This window comes from Lutra lutra, chromosome 13, assembly GCF_902655055.1.
Source record: "Lutra lutra chromosome 13, mLutLut1.2, whole genome shotgun sequence".
In the NCBI taxonomy this organism is placed as follows: Eukaryota; Metazoa; Chordata; class Mammalia; order Carnivora; family Mustelidae; genus Lutra; species Lutra lutra.
Genome location: NC_062290.1, coordinates 27,758,542 through 27,778,846, shown reverse-complemented (window position 1 = coordinate 27,778,846; position 20,305 = coordinate 27,758,542). Strand labels below are relative to the sequence as shown.

General features: G+C 39.1%; 1 protein-coding gene across 10 annotated transcripts in view; it reads left to right on the top strand.

Annotated features, from left to right (window-relative positions):
- The first annotated feature begins 2,220 nt into the window (after positions 1-2,220).
- TUT7 (terminal uridylyl transferase 7) overlaps positions 2,221-20,305 on the top strand; it is a 60,927-nt gene continuing 42,842 nt past the window's right edge. For 5 of the 10 annotated variants that reach the window (XM_047698949.1, XM_047698950.1, XM_047698942.1 and 2 more), the window contains exons 1-10: positions 2,221-2,374; positions 3,541-4,091; positions 9,592-9,773; positions 10,336-10,452; positions 10,957-11,134; positions 12,746-12,834; positions 14,604-14,655; positions 15,374-15,443; positions 16,231-16,357; positions 17,662-17,781. In XM_047698949.1, the coding sequence (XP_047554905.1) occupies positions 3,572-4,091; positions 9,592-9,773; positions 10,336-10,452; positions 10,957-11,134; positions 12,746-12,834; positions 14,604-14,655; positions 15,374-15,443; positions 16,231-16,357; positions 17,662-17,781 (1,455 nt within the window). In that variant the 5' untranslated portion in view covers positions 2,221-2,374; positions 3,541-3,571. Of the gene's footprint in view, positions 2,439-2,475; positions 2,698-2,727; positions 2,900-3,540; positions 4,092-9,591; positions 9,774-10,335; positions 10,453-10,956; positions 11,135-12,745; positions 12,835-14,603; positions 14,656-15,373; positions 15,444-16,230; positions 16,358-17,661; positions 17,782-20,305 lie in introns of those variants that run through there. The other 5 variants (XM_047698951.1, XM_047698944.1, XM_047698945.1 and 2 more) reach the window with 5 other exon arrangements.

Genomic DNA, 20,305 nt, shown 5'->3' with positions numbered 1-20,305 from the left:
TACAAAGAACAAGAACAGTGGCACTGGGTTTGTGAAAAGTTGACTTGTCAAGATGTATCACAATGTCAAAGTGTGGTTGAAGATAGAAGATACAGTGTAACACATGGAGCAGGGTTAATGTTCCTGGAAGCAGACAGCGGCCAAATTTCTGCTTCATGTTGTTAAGAAATATGTCTAGGGGCGCCTGGGTGGCTCAGTGGATTAAGCCTCTGCCTTCAGCTCTGGTCATGATCTCAGGGTCCTGGGATCGAGTCCCACATCGGGTTCTCTGCTCAGCGGAGATCCTGCTTCCCTCTCTCTCTGCCTGCCTGCCTCTCTGCCTACTTGTGATCTGTCTGTCGAATAAATAAATAAAATCTTAAAAAAAAAAAAAAGAAAGAAAGAAATATGTCTAGACCATGAAACAATCATCACAAAGGTTCTGAGAAACTCAGCATTCCCTCCAGGAACAGCCAAATCAAAACAAAACAAAAACAAACAAACTTTTACAACCAGATTATAAGGATCAATTTAAATTCCCATTGTAGTATTATATAGACAAAAAGAGCTGTACTATCAGTATCTTTTGATTAGTATTGCATCTCGTTTGAGAGAGCCTCATCTACCCTCAACGTGAATTTGAAGGCAAATTTAGAATGGAATAGACATTGCGGAACAAATACATCGAAGAAAATGCAAATAAAAAATATTTTAAACTCAAAAAGGTGTATCCTCCACTGATCCTATAGAACTCTGGATATTTGAGGCAGACTTTTCCTCAACCAGTTCTTCTGTGTAAGAATTACTCAGCTGGGTGTGGTGACGCTCCTGTCCCATAATAAATGTATTCATGTATCACCACACTCCCTTTGGAGCCTCTTTAAAAGCCATTCTCTGCCTGTCGGACAGATTATTGGCTTGATTCTCATGTCTGTTCAGAACCAAAGCATCTAGATGAGGCATTATACAAAAGTTGTACCAATGTGTTTTAAATCACCTAAGTATAGATAGTAGTTAATAATGGACTCTGCCCCATTGAAGTTTGGTTTCCAGCAGTGCCATTTACTTTACCGTAAATGCTACTTCCCCACCTTTAAAACGGGCATAATGATATTTTTAGAGGATTTGTTGTGAGGATTAGAGTTAATATTTGTAAAGCGCTCTGAACAGTGCCTGTGAATACCCTCTGTGTATGTGTCCATTATTAAGGACCAATGCTCCCCGGCATCTCAGGGATTTAAATTTAATGCTCTTAAAAAGCAGAGAAACCAAAACTGCCACACTTTTTCAACGCTCTCTGATTTTATTCGTTTCAAAGCATTTAGAACATGACGGACAGCAAAGAAGGTCAAAAGAAGAAAAGATAGGGAACCCCGAGTTGTTTGTTCGCGAGTTCCAGGTGTGTCTTCTTCGTTCAAAAACTCGACCATGACTCCCAGATCATCTTTGTGATTACACACATTCTTGAGTACACGGTTTTGTTTCGTTAAGGAAAACCAATCCGTAGACAACCTAAGAAAAAAGCGGAGCATCTCTCCTAACCACACTGAGATCTGGGTGAATGACGGATTATTAGACACTGACATTTCTAAACGGTCGGCAATTAAGACCTCGCTGAGTCCTTCTATCACTCGGACTTGTCAGAAAAACAGCAAGAGTAGGGACGCCTGGGTGGCTCAGTGGGTTGGACGACTGCCTTCGGCTCAGGTCATGATCCTGGAGTCCCCGGATCGAGTCCCGCATCGGGCTCCCGGCTCCACGGGGAGTCTGCTTCTCTCTGTGACCTTCTCCTCGCTCATGCTCTCTCTCACTGTCTCTCTCTCAAATAAATAAATAAAATCTTTAAAAAAAAAAAAAAAGAAAGAAAGAAAAACAGCAAGAGCGCCACGAGGCCTCAGCGTCAGGCTGCACTTGCCCTGGACGCAAACGAGAGCATCCAGGGGCAAAGCCGAGCCGCCGGGCGTCCCAGCCGAGCGAGCCCCGCGCCTCCCGCGGAGAACCAGAGGCCTGCTCCCCGCGCTTCCGCGGTGCTTTCAAGGCCTGGAAGAGACCTGCGGCCCCGGGTGAAGCCGGCCCGGGCGAGAAGAGGAGGGACGGAGCTAGAATACTACTGCCTGGCCCGGGTCCGGAGCCCTGGAGCGCGCGCCGTGCGGCCGCGGCGGAAGCAGGCGGGGCGGGGGCGGGGCGGGGGCGGGGCTGGGCGGGGCTGGGCGGCGGGCACCTCCCGGCGCGGCGCGCGTTTCCGGCGTGAGCGGCGGAGCGCTCGGGTGGGGGCACCGCCGGCTCAGAACAGCGCACAATGAGACAGCGCTGAGCGCCGGAAGTGGGGCCGAAGGAAAACACGGAGAGGGAGCCCGGCCGGGACAGGAAGAGGCGGGGGACCGCGGCGGAGGTGGTGAGTGCTTCGGGGAGCCTTCTCCCCGCGTCCCTCCCAGACCAGCCTCCGGGGTGGGTCTCCGGTGGGTTCCTTGGTCTCCGGAGTAGAGGGCGGGCCCGGCCGGAGAGAGAAACGTTGGCTCCATCCCCCGCCGGCCTCCTTGCCCCAGTTGCGAGGACCTGGGAGCCCTCAGGCCGGCGGGGACTGAGCTCCTCGGATTCGAGTCCGCATCTTCACTTTGTGTCAGACCCTGCCGGCGCTGGAGAAGCAGGGACTTGGGTGGAGGCACTCGGCCCCGGCCCCCTGGATGGCCGGGGGGACCCCGGAACCCCATCGAGGAGGCAGGTCACTTCCTGCTTCTTGGTCCCCGAGGTGGCTTCGTGGCCAGGAGTGCGGGGACGCCTCCCCTTTCTCTGCCTCCTGCCCCGAAGGGTGTAAACTGAGGCAGATCGGGGTGGGGCGATCAAACGGGGTCGAAGAGGGAGAACTGGTGTCCGTGACAAAACCAAACTTGTTTGGGGTTAGAGAATGAAGGCTGGGGAGGTTAGCTGGAGTTGTCTCTTAATCTGAAATCTAGCCCCCTTGACGAGGGAAGCCTTGGTGGGGAGTGAGCCCCTCCGCGAGGCCCTCCCCAGGCCAAGCAGTCGAAGCCCCTGGTTCTGGATAGTGGTGGCGATGGGGGGCCGAGGCCCTTCCCTAAAGGACGGAGAAGGGACAGGAAAGTGGAGATGAGCTACGTTCACAGAAAGTTTCGGTTACTTTGTATAACACTTAAAAGTAATTGCCAACTTTTTTTTTTTTTTTAAGTCCGTTTCCGGAGTTTTCTAACAACAGAGGTTTGGGAGTGAGGGTTTTGTTTGGTTTTGTGGAGAACTTTTGTTTTATTGGTAAAGCCACCCAACTTGATATGAGTAACATTTTTTAATACTCCAGTTTTCGAGACTGTAGTGAGCTTCCCTTGGTCACATATATACTCTTCATGTTAAATAGTAAGTACTAATTTTCGTGAAGAATATTACAGGATTCAAGCCTCCCGACTTTCAGTGTGATGCGCTGATTATTAGAATGAGATGGAAATTAGGAAAACAAGAGTTTGTATAGGCTTTTGAGCGTCTGTGCAATAAACGTGTTGTATTTCAATATCTTGTTACAGTTTGATGATTTCCCAAAATGCCTTCTTTCAGGTGCAGGATAAGAAAATTGAAGTCAAAGACCATGGGAGATGCAGCAAAACCGTATTTTGTGAAACGTGCTAAGGACCGAGGGACTATAGATGATGAGGATTTCAGAAGGGGTCACCCCCAGCAAGATTATTTGATAATGGATGATTATGCTAAAGGCCATAGCAGTAAAATGGAAAAAGGCCTTCCAAAAAAAAAAATAACACCAGGGAACTATGGGAGTACCCCCAGAAAAGGACCATATGCTGTTTCCAGCAATCCCTATGCATTTAAAAATCCAATATACAGTCAACCTGCTTGGATAAATGACAACCACAAAGATCAGAGTAAGAGGTGGCTCTCTGATGAACTTGCTGGTAATTCAGACAGTCGGAGGGAATATAAACCTGGACCTAGAATTCCTGTTATAAACCGACCAAGAAAAGACTCCTTTCAAGAAAGTGAGGATGGATATAGGTGGCAAGACACAAGAGGCTGCAGAACTGTCAGACGACTACTTCATAAAGACTTGACAAGCCTAGAAACCATGTCAGAAATGGAAGCGGGAAGCCCTGGTAATGTGTTCCAACTTGTCAAGTTACAACTCCAAAGTCGCAATGTCTTTTTCATCCAAATGAGGTTTATTATTTTCAGCAATGTAGTTCTGATTTTTCATAGTTCCTGCTTATTTAATGTGATACTTTAAAAATTGTAATCATGCTATTTGGGCAACTTAAAAACATTGCATGTACTGATCACTTCAAAAGTTCACTTGGCTATAGGCCCATTTTACTTCAGTAAACATATTTCCCATTGGTGCCTTTTACTCTATCGCCCTGGGGACTATATCATATTTCCTGAGTGGTGTATATGTATTTTCTAAAAATATGTATTGTAATTTTGTATTTTAATAGCAAATGCGTCCATAATATAAATGACAGAATATAAAGCTAAAAAAAAAATCGTATTCAATTTAAGTACGCAATATAGACTGTATGTATTTTCTATCACAGGGGGTTATCTGTCTTTTGGATGGAGTATCGATCTCCACAGGGGGGGGTAGTCCACGATTTTTTTTTTTTTTTTTTTTCCTCTCAAAAGTGACCATGGCAAATAGGCTGGAACACATTAAGTTTTGAAAGTCAGGAAATACAGATGAAAGTTTTGCCTTTTAGTTTCTGTAACACCAAAACCCATTTCTAAGTGCCCTCTGTGTTTGATAATAATTGCCTCAAAGTGAGTATAAGTTTTTCTAAAAGGTGAATAGATTTTGTCCATGTACCCGTGATTTTTATAAACAGGAAAATTAGCTAATGGACAGTAGTTACTGAAATGAAAGAAACTAATAAATCTGAAGGAAAAAGTAACAGTATTTAGTCTGAAAATGTAAATTATGCTTGGGAAAATGGGCTTTTAAATATATTGGCTGTAGGCCTTTTTTTTTAAAGATTTTATTTATTGAGAGAGTGAGAGTGAGAAAGAGAGAGCATGCCTGAGCACACAAAGACAGAGAGGGAGAGACAGAAGTAGGCTCCCCGCTGAGCAAGAAGCTCTATGCAGGACTTCATCCCAGAGTCCTGGGATCATGACCTGAGCCAAAGGCAGACCCTAACTGAGCCACGCAGCTGCCGGGCCGTAAGCCTTTTTTTAGTGACCATATGAAATGGGTGGCAAATTGGCCGGCATTTTAAAGTTTTTTGTTTGTTTTTTTTTAATTTAAATTTAATTTAAATCTAGGCAATGTTGGCCCTCTCCTCGGTATCCAGAAGCCCTTTTCTTACGTGTTATCTCACAGTGGCCAGTTACATTTATGCATGTTACTGGTAAGGCATTTGAATTTGTGATCTGGACATTTGGAATACTTAACAGAAAATGTCATTTGTTATCTTTAGGGAGTCTTACGATAGTCTTAAATGAGAGAAGAGGTGCCGTTTTCGATTTCTTAAGGTAGGAAAAGCAAGAGAATATGCCTTGTATAGTAGAAATAGAATGAGGTGTTATAAAGGAATCCCAGGAGAGAAAAAGCTTGGCTGCATGAATCTTTAAGCTAGAAAGAAATTGAAACAATTGTCTAATCTAGTGCTCTGTTTTGACACATCAGGGTACAGTCACAACTTTTCAAAAAAGCAGGCTGCTGTGGTCTGGCGAGGTTAAATTTATTTACTGGGGTAGTGGCTGAGGAAGTGGAACTGAAATTGAGTGCTGTGCTGCTTTGGCCGTTAACTCAGCCTCACTAGACCTTGAATCTGACAGAGGGAAACTGAACACTGATAATTTCTCGGCTTTTGATTGGTGTTTATCTTTTTTAAAGTCTTCATATATTTTTCTACATTATTGTGTCCAGGTAGGACATGGACATCTTAACGCAGTTACCAATAGTCTTTTACAAGAAAAAGTTGGTCTCGAGTAGCATTATAAAAACAAAGATTTATAGAATAAAAGTTTGCAACCAGATAGACATTAACAGAGACTGTTAACAGACTAAAAACTTCTTGTATATGTATTCTTGTTTAGTCTGAAAAGCAGCTAAGAAAATTACTTTTAAGTGGTTTTGAACAGGAAGTACATACATTTTTACTGTCCTTTTAATTGAAGACAGTGCCCAAACCCCCATGTTCTCTGTAAATGAAAACTACGTATGTTCTTTCCCAACTGCGAGATGAAGAACTGTTCAGCTTCTAGACCTTGAACATTCATAAGGGAAATACTAAGCTTTGGTATAAAATAACTTAACTGTAGAGAGAAATTCAATTTGAAGTATAAACTTTGCACTGCACTCAGGATCCCAAAAAGGATCTCATTAAAGGGACTGAAATTTTCCTTGAATCAGAATTCTCTCTTAAGGAAGGGTCTCATTAAATGATGTGAGAAGCCAGTGAAAATTATCTTAGAGTTGCTTTTTTAATACTTATTTTCTATTTTCCAGTTCTGTGTTACCGCCCTTTACTTCACCCCTCAAATATCCTAGATTGCCAATTTAATGTATTTGGGACAATGCCATTAGTGATCTTAGCTGGAAAATATCTACTCATATACACATGTCCTTTGTGAATGGTATCATGGGCCATATTCAAATAAAATATGGGAGACTTGGAATACTGTATTCAGAGAATTCATGTTACAAGACACTTGCAAGAGCCAGGTAGTCTTCCTCTATGTAATTGTGGGAACTTTTTAGCAATATCCAGTTTTGTCTCTCAAGATTCCCTTCAGTGAGACTTTATTTGACCGTTTTTACCATGCAGTCCTGTGAATCTCAGTTCGGAAGGTGATACTGTCTTGTCAGTTATGGTTTACTCTAGATGTGCATGGATGCAAGGGGGGATTTCAGTAAGTTCTTTCCAGTTCTTATATTGTTAGATAAAAGGCTGAATGTCAGAATTCCATCCATGCTTTAATCTTTATTTTAAATCCCATTACTTTCACTTAGTCATTAGTCCCCGAGTAAGTTATTTTCTTGGGCCAGCATTTTCCCCATCTGGATGATGGGGGCAGTGTCAGCATCTATGACAGGATCACTTCGGGGATGAATGAAACAAGGCAGTGCACATCAAGTACTTGCATTGCATCTGTCGCATAAAAAATACTCCATAATGACAGCTGCCGTCGTCATCGTCATTAGACAGAGTTTCTGCAGCCATCCCTTCTCTGTATAAAGACAATAAGGAGTGGGGCACCTGGCTGGCTCAGTTGGAGCATGCAACCCTTGATATTGGGGTTGTGACTTTGAGCCCCACATTTGATGTAGAGATTACCTAAAAATAAAATCTTTAAAAGGATAAAAGGAGTTAATCGTGCTCTTTGAAGGGAAGTTGTCATCCCAGAAGATGACAGCAAATATAGTTATATGAAAAGCCTTTGTGATTCGAGAGAGGAGGAGTTAAAAAATGGGATTTGGTTCCATATCAATTACTGTAGGATAACTAATATGGACTTTTTTCTTTTTTTTTTTTTAAGTAGGGATTCATCTGTATATATATATTTTTTTTGTTTTTTTTGTTTTTTGTTTTTTTTTAATCCAAAGAACCCTCTTTGAAGATTTTATTTATTTATTTGACAGAGAGAGATCACAAGTAGACAGAGAGGCAGGCAGAGAGAGAGAGGGAAGCAGGCCCCCTGCTGAGCAGAGCACCCGATGCGGGACTCGATCCCAGGACCCTGGGATCATGACCTGAGCCGAAGGCAGCGGCTTAACCCACTGAGCCACCCAGGCGCCCCTGTATATTTTTTTTAAGATTTTATTTATTTATTTGACAGGAGATAGAGCAGGTGCACAAACAGGGAATGGCAGAAGGAGAGGGAGAAGCAGGCTCCCCACTGAGCAGGGAGCCTGAAGAGGGACTGGATCCCACAACCCTGGGATCACGACCTGAGCCAATGGCAGACATTTAACTGACTGAGCCACCCAGGTGCCTCTAATATGGACTTTTCTAATGGTATTGCACAAATTTGTGTAAATCTCTAATGAGTGTTTGCCAAAGTAGGAAACTTGTGAACACTGAAATCAGATATAATTATTTAGAGTAGAGCTTGGAAGATACACAAATTAAATGAGAACTGACACACCTCTAAGTTAAAAGAAGTGCTTCTCTCAGAAGTTGATGCAGATGGAGAGCACAGTCCTTAAAAGATGGTGATAATTTAATTGAGAGTAGAGGAGCGTTAAAAAGCAAGTATTAAAAGTAGACTGGTTTTTTTCCGCAAATGACTACTTACCTTGTAGTATTTTATTTGTTTGGCCCCTTTTGATGACTTTAAAAAAAAAGAAACTGTTTGTCCTAATACTTTAATTTCTTTCAGTTGCCACTTAGAGAAGCTATTTATGGAATTTCATTGTATATTCATCTTATGGTACTTTGAGCACAGTGCTTGCTACTTTTCCTTTAGAGTTATTGGCAACAGCTTTTTGCGAATTAGAGATCCTATATTTCCCATTTCTGACTCACAACTTTTTTCAGACGTTTATTGTAACTGCTGTACAAGAAATGCGTTCTGAAAACTTGACATATAGGAATTGCCTCACACAGGGCTTTTCAGTAGGTTTATATTTTGAAAGAGTAATTTTTGATCATCCATTTAAACATTATTCAAAACATTCATCACAGTTTTGATTGGGGAAATGAGTTTTATTTTAATCGTATGTAATACTGATTTATTTTCAGAGCTTGATAGAGGTTATCAGAGCTATTTAAAACAATTTTTTAATAGATTAATCCCATAGTCCTCTTCAGTTCCACAGGTAGAAAAGTTGTAAATTTTAAAAAGGCAACAGAGTGACTTATTAGTTACAAAGATTATAGAACTAACAGCAGAGTTTAAATGAATTAGTCTATACTTGTAGAAAACTTTTTTATTTCAACTAACGGCCTTTTTTTCTTTGAAATGTGCTTATTGTGCAGGCTGTCCAAAGAAGCTAAAATGAAAGTAAAGATAAGATGGGAACTAGTTGTCCTCTGTAAATAAAATTTTGGCTTGAACTGCTTATATCCATGTGGGGAGAGGGCCCAATTACATGAAAACTGAATTTACAACTAAATGATGGATTTTCATTCCACGTGAGAATATAGTTAATTTCTGAGTTCTTTGGAGATCATATTGTCAGTCTTTGCTCTGTTGAGGTTGCTTACAAAACAAATGAAAGCAAATGTGGATAGTTTTCAGTAGAATAACAGGTATACCGGAATATATTTGATACATATATATTGTATATCATAACGTATTAGGTGTATTAGAATTACAAGTATACTTACCTTCAGAGGACAATTTTTACTATTGCTGAATATGTTCAGGAGTATACTTGGAAGAAATGATAAAATCACATTGTATGGTTGAAGCGAATTCTTTTCCAGTGTTTCCGAAAGAGGATTTCTATGGGTTGGTGTATCTAGATGAGGTGGCCAATGAGTATTCACACATTTTATCCATGGAAGAGCTTTCCTTTTGCTGTGTTCAGATGTCGTTCAGATAACCACATTATTTAGTTAATAAATATGTATGAATAAATATGTATGGTCTGCTTTTTTGTCAGAGTGGTATTACTCAAGATTACCAATAATATTTTCCCCCTAACTTAAGAAAACAAGAAGCAGAGGTCCAGACCTCGGAAGCCACGTAGGACTAGAAATGAGGAAAATGAGCAGGACGGAGACTTGGAAGGCCCCGTGATTGACGAGTCTGTGCTTTCATCGAAGGAGCTCCTGGGCTTACAGCAGGCAGAGGAGCGATTAAAAAGAGACTTCATTGACCGGCTAAAAAGGGTAATGTCTTTTATTTGTTACTTAAAGTCCTTGTCTTGGTTTAAGCTGTGCTAGTAATTGGAACGTATGCTTTGATGAGTTAGGCATCTTACTACAGTTATTAGCATTTAAGCACTGTGAGTTAAAAGTGATACTCATTTTGATTTAATAGAATCATTTCCAAAAAATAGCCATTAGGATAGTGGTTAAGAGTGACAATAATAGGGCGCCTGGGTGGCTCAGTGGGTTAAGCTGCTGCCTTCGGCTCAGGTCATGATCTCAGGGTCCTGGGATCGAGTTTCACATTGGGCTCTCTGCTCAGCGGGGAGCCTGCTTCCCTCTCTCTCTCTCTCTCTCTCTCTCTGCCTGCCTCTCCGTCTACTTGTGATCTCTCTCTGTCAAATAAATAAATAAAATCTTTAAAAAAAAAAAAAAGAGTGACAATAATATATTAGCAGTTTTTTAAGTGATGGGGAAATCATTTCTGGCTAACTTTTGTTTGCCTCTGTTTTGGAAGATACTCTATATATATATAGATATATATATATCTATATATATATCTCTAAATCTCTCCAAATTATAGCGACCAAGAAACTACCCTACAGCTAAGTACACCTGCAAACTTTGTGATGTTTTAATTGAATCCATTGCATTTGCCCATAAGCACATCAAAGAGAAGAGGCACAAGAAAAACATTAAGGTAAGTTTAATGTAACCCAAACAAATGTTTATTTGTTAGTTGTTTTTACTTGTCATCTTTGTGACTTTTCTGTCTTTAAGGGTATGATATTAATAACTTCACTACTTATATATGTTACTGAATTTATTTTAGACAAAATACATTGGTGAGATACGTTTTGCTGGGCAGTCTTGTGAATTTCATTAAGAACAGTATCAGGATGAGTAAAGTCATTGATAGACCTTGGTATATGCCCTTATGCCCGTAATAATAAAACAAATAATTTGTCATTGCTGCTTTTAATGTTTTTTCCCTGAACTCTTTCCTTATTTTTGCCTGCCTTCTATTATCACTTTATGTGCATAAAGAAGTATATGTGTTTGATGAACTGAAGACTAACACAGCTAAGGTGAGAGGGAGAGCTAAGAAAAATATTCCAGAATATTCTACAGGGTGTTATCTCAGTGAATGGTAGAAGGTAAAAACTGTGTGAGTCATTTTTAATCTCAATATTGATCTTAAAAGGAGAAACAAGAGGAAGAGTTGCTCACTACGTTACCCCCGCCTACACCCTCCCAGATTAATGCAATTGGTATTGCCATTGACAAAGTGGTACAGGAGTTTGGCTTACACAATGAGAACTTGGAACAGAGACTAGAAATTAAACGTATCATGGGAAATGTGTTCCAACACAAGTTACCAGGTATTTTCTAGATTTGTTTTTCTATTTAGCTACCTAAAAGTGCCTCATGCATTTTTCCAACCCGTAGTAATTTGCATCTAATAGAAACTGAGTTACCATGTCCTGAAGCTCTTAATTTTTGTTTGTTTTTGTTTCTTCTGGCTTTCCCCCAAGGTAACAAAGACTTTTATGTGCACTGTCATTAAACCTGTCTTCATTATTAATTTTCTTGTACACATGTACTTTAAGTTAAATGCTCCAGATTATGGGGCCACTGTGGGACTCTTGTGTATCTACCTGTTTACCTTCCTACCTATTCAAATTGACGCAACATTTTGAGTTAAAATAAAAGTATATTTGAGTCATTCTCAGGTTATCTGTGTCCCAAAAAGGTTCTGTTTAACCACTTTTAAAAAGAATTGCAACATCTAAACTGAGCTCTGAACCTATTTTGTAATAGATTTTGTGTACTGTTGATTAAATTTTCCAGGCTATGTCTGTGGAGCCACAGAAAACTATTTTTTAGAAAGCTCCACAAGTGATTCTAACCCACAGTTAGGATTGGAATCACTATTCAGAGGTTATCACCATATCCCCCATAGAACCATTATATCTATTGAAAAAGCATTCATATGGCCTATCATTCATACTTGTGTATACCTTCATAAAAATAAAGGGCAAGGATCTGTTCATTTCATTATATCTGTATCTCATCCTTTGTGTTATAGACAAGTTCCAAGAAAGGGATTTGTAATGTCAATGATTTTTGCTGTAGATTTCCATTATAAAATTTAATGTACTTTGTCATGGAAAACTGTTAAAACTCAAAGAAACCACTTGACTTAACAAACCTAGAAAACCCCACAAAAACCCCTGGTGGAAAGGAGATGATTTTTTGGCACAGTAATGTTAAACATTGGGGAAAAAATGCCATAAATAAATATAGGCAGCACACATACACATACACACACACACACACACACACACACCTGTCTTCCTCTTAAGAGTGAATTGCTTGTTGCCTAACATTTTAAGTTATATCAGTGATTTTATAATTATTTTTGAAAAGTTTTCCCTAAGAGAACATACCGTATTAAGGGTCTTTTTGTTCATAATTATACTGAAAAGTAACTTTATGCTGATTTTCATGAGTATTCTATTGAAACATAATCTTTACAGTAAATTATACCTGTGTGTGTGTGTGTTTTCTAAAAGATTAAATGTTTGTACTAACTCTTGAGTATACTATCAGGTTTATAAATATAGGACAAAGTTAAGCATCGTTTTTTACTTTCAGATTGTAAAAATCCTGGCAAATAATATTTTCTGCACAAAATATAAAATAAGTTAGAATTTTTTAAACATGTTTTACAATTGGCATAAAAGAGTAGCTGTTAACCTAAACTGCAGACAATACAGCCTTCCCCGGTTACATAAAACAAAATGAATACAAGCAAAGAGCCAGCTCTTCCTGTTTATTTATACCAGATTTGAATACTGTCTTACATTCATGCATAGCCTTATTTGATGGTTCCATGTCTTAAACAGCAGTGTTTTGTTATGAATTCTGAGAAATTTCACCTTATATATGACTCACTTTTTTTTTTTTTTTTTTTTTTTTTTTTTTTTCAGATTGTTCTCTGAGATTATATGGGTCATCCTGTAGCAGATTGGGTTTCAAAAATTCAGATGTAAATATCGACATTCAATTTCCAGCCATTGTAAGTACAAAATAAAATGTTGAAATTTTCACAGAATGGTCTGGAAATTCTTTTTTTTCAAATGTGAGCTATATAAGAGTATATTTAGATACTTGAAGATAATATAAGTGGCAGCTTTCCCCCCTAAAACTTCCAGTTCCATGCTCTTCTGCTAACCTTCAATTGTAGTGCATTTCTTTTAATACTGTACAGATTTCTGTACTTCTTTATAGATCTTTCATGTATACTTCAAATGCTGGTTTTTTAACTATGTAACTCTAATGGGGCTTTTTAGGTTCTGTTAACTTGAGAAGATTAAATTATCTTGGTAAAGTCAACTTTCCAATGTCAGAGAAGAATTTCAGATTTTAAACAGTGTGGATGTGGCAACATTTGTGACCTGAAAACTCCATTCGCTCCTAAGTTGCTACTTCTATACACCTACTTTGTTAAAATAATTAGGCTTTTGAAGACTCACACCTAGCCTGGATTTCTGGTTCAAATGTGATTGAAAAAGATATGAGTCAGAATTTTGAATCTGGAAGGCACTCTAGTAGATCATCTGTTCATCCACTGCTGGTTCCCCAGGCCAGTTTGCAGATGGTTTATGCCCATTTACCTGGTTTGCTAGTTAAAAATAATGAAGAAGATTCCTGAGCACCATCCTCAGATGTTCTGTCATACGGCTTCTCATCCCTGACTGCCATCCCTGACTGCTACAGCTACATGGTCAGCTGACCAATAGATTTTATTCATCTTTTAACAGTCAAAATTGAATTAAATTTAAACTTGAATTAAAATTCAATCAAAGTTAGTAATTTACCAGCATAGCATTTAGCAAATACTCACTGAGTCCGTGTTGTATGCCAGGCACTGTCCTAGATCTCAGAGAACAAAACAGTTAGGATTCCTCCCTCGTGGAACTCATGCCTAGTGGAGGAAATAAGTAATTACATATATATGATTAATTAGAATGAGAGCTATGTTGGGAAACAAGGTTCTGTAACAGAAAAGAACAGGAGATGTGTAGATCCAGCCATCATGAAGTCCCCTTTGAAGCAATGGCTTTGACTCTAGGCTCTAAACAATGAAAAGGAATAAGGAAGTCAAAGGGTGAGTGTTTCAGGCAGAGAGAGCAGTGTTTGCAAGCACCCTCAATCCCTACAGAGCTTAGCCTAGTCAGGGAGCTGAACAGAAGGTGGAACGGAAGCCATGGTGGAAGGACCAAGAGAAAGAAGCATCCGTAATATTAGGACGAGGGCCCGACATGCAGGATCTGTGGGCCTTGGTAAAGAGTTTCACTGTGACCTAAGGGCAGTAGGAAGCTATTGAGAGTTTTAAGGAGGGGCAGGACTAGGTCTGATTTATGACGTTAAGTGGTTGTGCTTCCTACATGGAGCAAGGACTGGAGAGGGCAAGGCTGAAGTGGAGACCAGCAAGCAATCTGTTGAAGTAATCTTATAGTGATCAGCGACATGAACAGTCTCACGTCTTGGAGGTTTGTGGAGAGGCTGATTATGTCAGGAATTCGTTATGCAGGAGTTGACTGTGCAACAGATCACTTGCCCTCATTTGGCGTTCGTCTCTGTCTCTGACTGATGTGTACACGTAGCATAATGATTAATTTATTTACTGGGGTAGCAGCGTGCTTTCTAATTTGGAAAGGAGTTTGGATAACTTCCAATGACTGTGTATTATCTCAGTGAAACAACAGTACTTATGGATTATTGTATTCATTGATTTGTTTCCTACATATGGATTAGTAATGTATTCATTGAATTGTTTCCTAGATGTCTCAGCCAGATGTTCTCTTACTTGTTCAAGAATGTTTAAAGAACAGTGGTAAGGCCAAATTCTTTCCACGTTTTGCTCTAAATTTTCTTTCTTTTGTCATAATTTGAATATATCTTATTTGTCAAGTGTTGAAAATAGGAAGGAAGTCATGCATCTTTTAATTATTTCTGTGGGTAATATCCAAACAAAAAACTATTCTGTGATTTAAATTAATACCTCACAGATGATTAAAAAGGTGTGACCCAACCCTGATTAATAAGTCATCAAATACTTGCTCCTGGTTAGGGTTATCAGTGTCCAAAGTAATGTCTGGCTTAGGACTTGATGACTCATTAAACTGTCTCATCCCATGAATTAGTCTTTCCTGTCCTTCTTGTTTGGGTTGGATGAAACATTGAAACATTTCTTCTTAGTTCAGTCAATATAGTATTTTGAGCCCAGATAGCTTTTGCAGCAGTTTTGTTTTTTAATATATCCTATCCACGTTTCTAATTATCTTATCCACATAACAACACTTAGATATTCTGATTCAATAATGAGTCAGCTCTAATCAAATGTGAGTCTTACAAAATAAGGGCTTTAAATTAACGTGATTACTAGGCTGTTATACATAATACTGTTTCCCTTTTCAAGTCCTCTCAGAGCTTTATTTCGTAATCCTCTTTCAGAAGGCCAAACGGATTAAGTCACAACTTGTACTTCATCTAGTTCTGCTTTTCAACAGAGGTTTAATTAACCTACTTAATATTTTTTCTTCTTTCCTCAGACTCTTTTATTGATGTTGATGCAGACTTCCACGCTCGGGTACCAGTGGTGGTGTGCAGAGAAAAGCAAAGGTCTCCGTTTCTTTAAGCTGTTTATATATTAAATAGAAACTTGCCAGGAGCACGTGTACTTTATTATATCTTAATGTCCAATTTCTAGAATAACAAGCTCCTTATGTAGTTAATTTCACAGGCTCACTATTAGCATTCTTTCTATATGTTGGCATTTGATGCAAGAGGAGAAAAGGTGTTTTATTTTAAAAAGAATAAAATTATTTGCGAGGCAACAGCAGAGGAAGGAGGTATTTTGACCCATTTCATTTCAGTAAAAAACAACTTTATCGAAGGGCTACTTTCTGTAGCCACCTTACTTTGTCATCCTTTTTAGCAGCATTTTTAGCAGCGCTGAATAACAATTAGTGTGACTTCCCCCGTGTGTCTCTTCCTCCATCTGGAAGTATTACCATCACCACAGTACATGGGTGGTTTGTAGGCTATAATGATTCTTCATTAGGCAGATTCCCCCAACTCTTGGGAAAACACTCTTTTACAAAGATGAATTCCTACTCCCATTTGAACCATTTTACCATATTTTCCTGATTTTTATTTCCCCCCAGAAATAGTTTTAATGTATGAAAATATGGAGTTTTAGTTCTGAAAAATGAAGTTCACTCAGAGAATAGCTGCCCTGTCTTTTTCTTAATGCAGTGACCTAAATGACCCATAAAGAATTTGTGAGTTTTTAATTTTCATTTTGAAGGTATTTGTTATCAGTGCAAATTAGTTATTGTCAGTGTAAACAATACCTGATACCTGTGTAATGTTTTTTATCTTTCTTTTTCTTTCTCCCTACCCCCAGTGGTCTTCTTTGTAAAGTGAGTGCAGGAAATGAAAATGCTTGTTTGACAACAAACCATTTAACTGCCCTTGGAAAACTTGAATCGAAGCTGATTCCTTTGGTGATTGCCTTTCGGCACTGGGCAAAGGTAGGTTTGAGTTCTTTAAATGTGTGAGCACTTTCTATGTATGCATAAACGGTCTGCTTTGATTTTTGCCTGGTTAATCTGAAACGTTTGGATGCATATTTATAGACATGAAGAGAGTAAGCATCTGAGCATTGGAACAGAAATTTTAATGTCTGCAGAAAGGAAAATTTAGTGTGTCTATTTCACTGTAACATTGCTGAAAAGATCAAAATGACTTATAGTGCTTATTAAAAATCAGATTTGTGGGTCAAATATAGAATATGACCCAAGAATTTACATTCTAACTAGTTTCCCAACACGATTCTTAGGCACAGAAAGGTTTGAGTGATACCATTTATAATCATGTACGCAGAAACTCCAAAAAATTGAAGCCATTCTCTGCTCATGCTTACATTTCTATAATGTTTTAAGTGTGATATCTCGATATTTATTAGAGCTTTTAGTATTTCCTTAAAATTGAAGGCCCCATGATGATTATAAAATTGAGATTCTGTGTAGGTACTTTATAGAGAAAAGCTAGAGCTTTACTGATTAAGATTTGGCAGTAACAGGGACACCTAGGTGGCTCAGTGGGTTAAGCGTCTGCCTTTGGCTCAGGTCATGATCCCAGGGTTCTGGGATCAAGCCTGTATCAGAATCCTTGCTCAGTGGGGAACCTGCTTCTCTCTCTGCCTGCCATTCCCCCTGCCTGAGCATTTTAATGCATTCTCTCTCTCTTTCTCTCTGACAAATAAATAAAATCTTAAAAAAAAAAAAAAAGATATAGCAGTAACAATATATAGTGCCTATTGCTGTGGTCCAGGATAAGCCAAGGATTGCATCAGTCTTAACCAGGTGAATTGGTAATTACAACATGCCGTCCTTTGAAAGCTGCTTCCCACTTCCTCACTGAGTAGTCTGTGCTTTTTAAATGGTTATTCCTGTTGGTGCTAATGAGTTTGCCTACATTCTCTCCTCATTCACCTTTCTGAGCAAAGCATGAATTTTCAAGGCAATAGGTTCAGATGAGGGGACCATTAAACTGAGCAGAGCCAGTCGGCTTGCACTTAGGATTGAACCATCATTTTGATTTCACTAACAAGTGTGTTAACCAAGTCGAGTGGATTTGCCGCCGGTGTCAAAAAAAAAAAAAAATTAGATTAAAAATTTGAAATGGAAGTTGCCCCTCAACATCACATGTGGTTGCTCCAAAAGTTTCAGGAAGTTTTATTTTTTTTCACTGTGGTGTTTTGGGTTTTAGACCAAATTATATAAATCATAGACTGGTACAAAAGAATGCTTATCCTTTTTTCTCTTATTTGTAGCTTTGCAGTATAGACCGCCCTGAAGAAGGAGGCTTGCCACCTTATGTGTTTGCCCTGATGGCCATTTTCTTTCTTCAACAGAGGAAAGAACCTCTTCTGCCTGTTTATCTAGGATCATGGGTATAAAACTTTTTTTGCTTATATATCTGATACTGATTTTAGTACAGGGCCAGAATTGCTTACACGTAATTTCAAAATCTAAACTTAACCAGAACGGACATGAATTTATTTATCATGCTAGTGCGAATATTCATGCCTCTCACTGCTGAAATCTTAGTGTATTTGACTATAAGATGCTGGTGTTTTAATTTGCGAAACACGTAGGGTCCTGAGGATTTTAAACAAGACATTGTGAACCTGAATTAAATTTATCCTTTGGTATATACTTCCTTTGGGTATCACTAGATACTTAAATTTACAAGTCACCTCCAGACAAACTGTACGAAGCATTCGATTGCTGTAACTTACTTTCTGTTCTAGAACGTCTAAATAGCTCTCTGCATTCCCAATTCTCTGGGAGACGAATGAAAATAGAAGTACGGAGACTGCAAGAGGCAGAATGTTGTCGTCGCCTCTTGAATAGTATTTTGTTGTTCAAGATGAGTTAGAATTCAGTAATGTGACCACTCTTTTTCTACATAAATTAAAGTTGATTTATTCAAATAGGATCGAAGAAGTCTCCATCTCAAAGTCAAAATAATACTCTTTTCATCCTTTTGGGAACTTTTCTTTTAAATCCTAGGTGTTTATCTTGATAAAATCTTATATGTATACTTACTATATAAAAAGTCTAACTTGGTAAAAAGCTTATTTCGGCACATACGGTACCGTAACCACCTTTCTTCTTAAGTACACAGGATTCTCATCACTTAAGGAGGATTTGTTTTGCAGCAGTAGCTTAACTATGAATACATACGAAAAATATATGATTATAGGGAAAAGCTTTTTCTTTGTACTTATATAGTGAGTATTGAGCAAGGACCTTTATCTGCTGGGTCCTAAGAACAAAGACCAAAGACCAAAGCAGAATGAGCCCCTCGTAAACTCTGTCATGGAGGAGGGATCACAGACCACTCCATGGTCTGTGGACCATGGAGTCTGTGGACCATGGCATGAAGGGTTCTTTCTTTGTGCTTGTGGTACTGAAACGAGAGAATGCACGGGACCAGTGGGTGTCTGCCAGATAGCTGTCCTGGTGGAAAGAAGAGAGAACAGTCAACCCTTAGCTGATAAGTAACTATTTCCATCAGACCCAAAAGGGCCTGTGAAGGTCTTTAAGTTTTTTCTTTCACTTTAATCCATAGAGACAGGAGTTTAGAATGAAACCAAACCAGTTAGATTCCTGTGCCTGAGAGGGCCGTTAGAACACATCATATGTGTTCCCATGCTTACTGTTGTTCTTAGTGAGATCTACTTTTTCTGGTGTCCTGGTCACCTCTGAGTAGTCATCTGTCACTGATGTGAGGATGCAGGAAAAGGGATGTGTCTGTTCTGGTGATGTGATTCTCCTCAGGATTTGCTTAAGAACACAGTAGTATGAGTACCTTGCTCAATGGCTAGTGTATAGAATACAGTGGTATAATGCAGTGGTACTGGACATCCTCTAAAGTGACATTGAATTTGCTTTTGATTATACCATTTGTTTATTTAAGATTTAATCACAGAAACAGGTATGTGGTGGCCAAAAATGGATTGAATTCTGTGATCAAATAAGGTACACTCTACTGCCTGAACCGAAATGATCTACAGTTTCCAGTATTTTAAACTCATCAGGCATCATTGTAAAGTCTTAACCAATACTAGAAGCTTCTGCTAGGGTCCTAGAAATATAAAGCAAGTACGGGAAAGAAATTAAATTCAGCTCCTTATTGGTGCCAGAAATTTTACATTGTTATTCCTGGACAAAATGCTTTGAAGATTTCAGTTATGTTTATAAAAGTTTCTAAACTGTTAATTCCTTAAAATCTTTAAAGCTCTATGTACGTTTGTCATTTTACTTGGCCCCAGAGGGAATATACAGATAACTAAGATGAAATTCCCGGTCAAGAACTTCAGGTATCTTGCCTCTGTGCCCTCATCTATCTCTTCAGAGATTGTTGAACCGTTCCCTCCCAACCTATGCCGACCTCTTCCATGTCGGAGGCTGTCCTCGCAGACCTATTACTCCCATGTATCGTTATTAGACTTTGATCTGACTAAAACTAATCATAGTGAGTTATGACTGATGAGCAGGTTTAACCCTGTCTTCTCAGCATCTTTTATCCCCAACAACTAGTCTTCTAGTAGTTCTTTGGAATCCACCTAAATCTGTATAGATTTAGCTTTTAGCAGTTATTTACCCATGAAAGATGGCAGGTAATATAATAGAAAAAAGAGTAGTCTAAAGTTTGCTAGCCCTACGATTCCTCCAGATCTTGTCACACATGTCCTTAGGACCTTCAGCAAGTTATTTATTTTCTTGGAGCCTCCGAGTCCTCACTGAGAAATTCTGAAATGAGATCATGAATGTAAAGCTTCTAAACCAAGGCAGGAGAACAAATGTAGTTCTTTCCCCCCTCAACAGAAAGTCAAGTTCTACTTATGATGGGGGGGGCACAACCTCCTGACCAAATGATCCTTATATAAATAACAGCTATAAATTCTC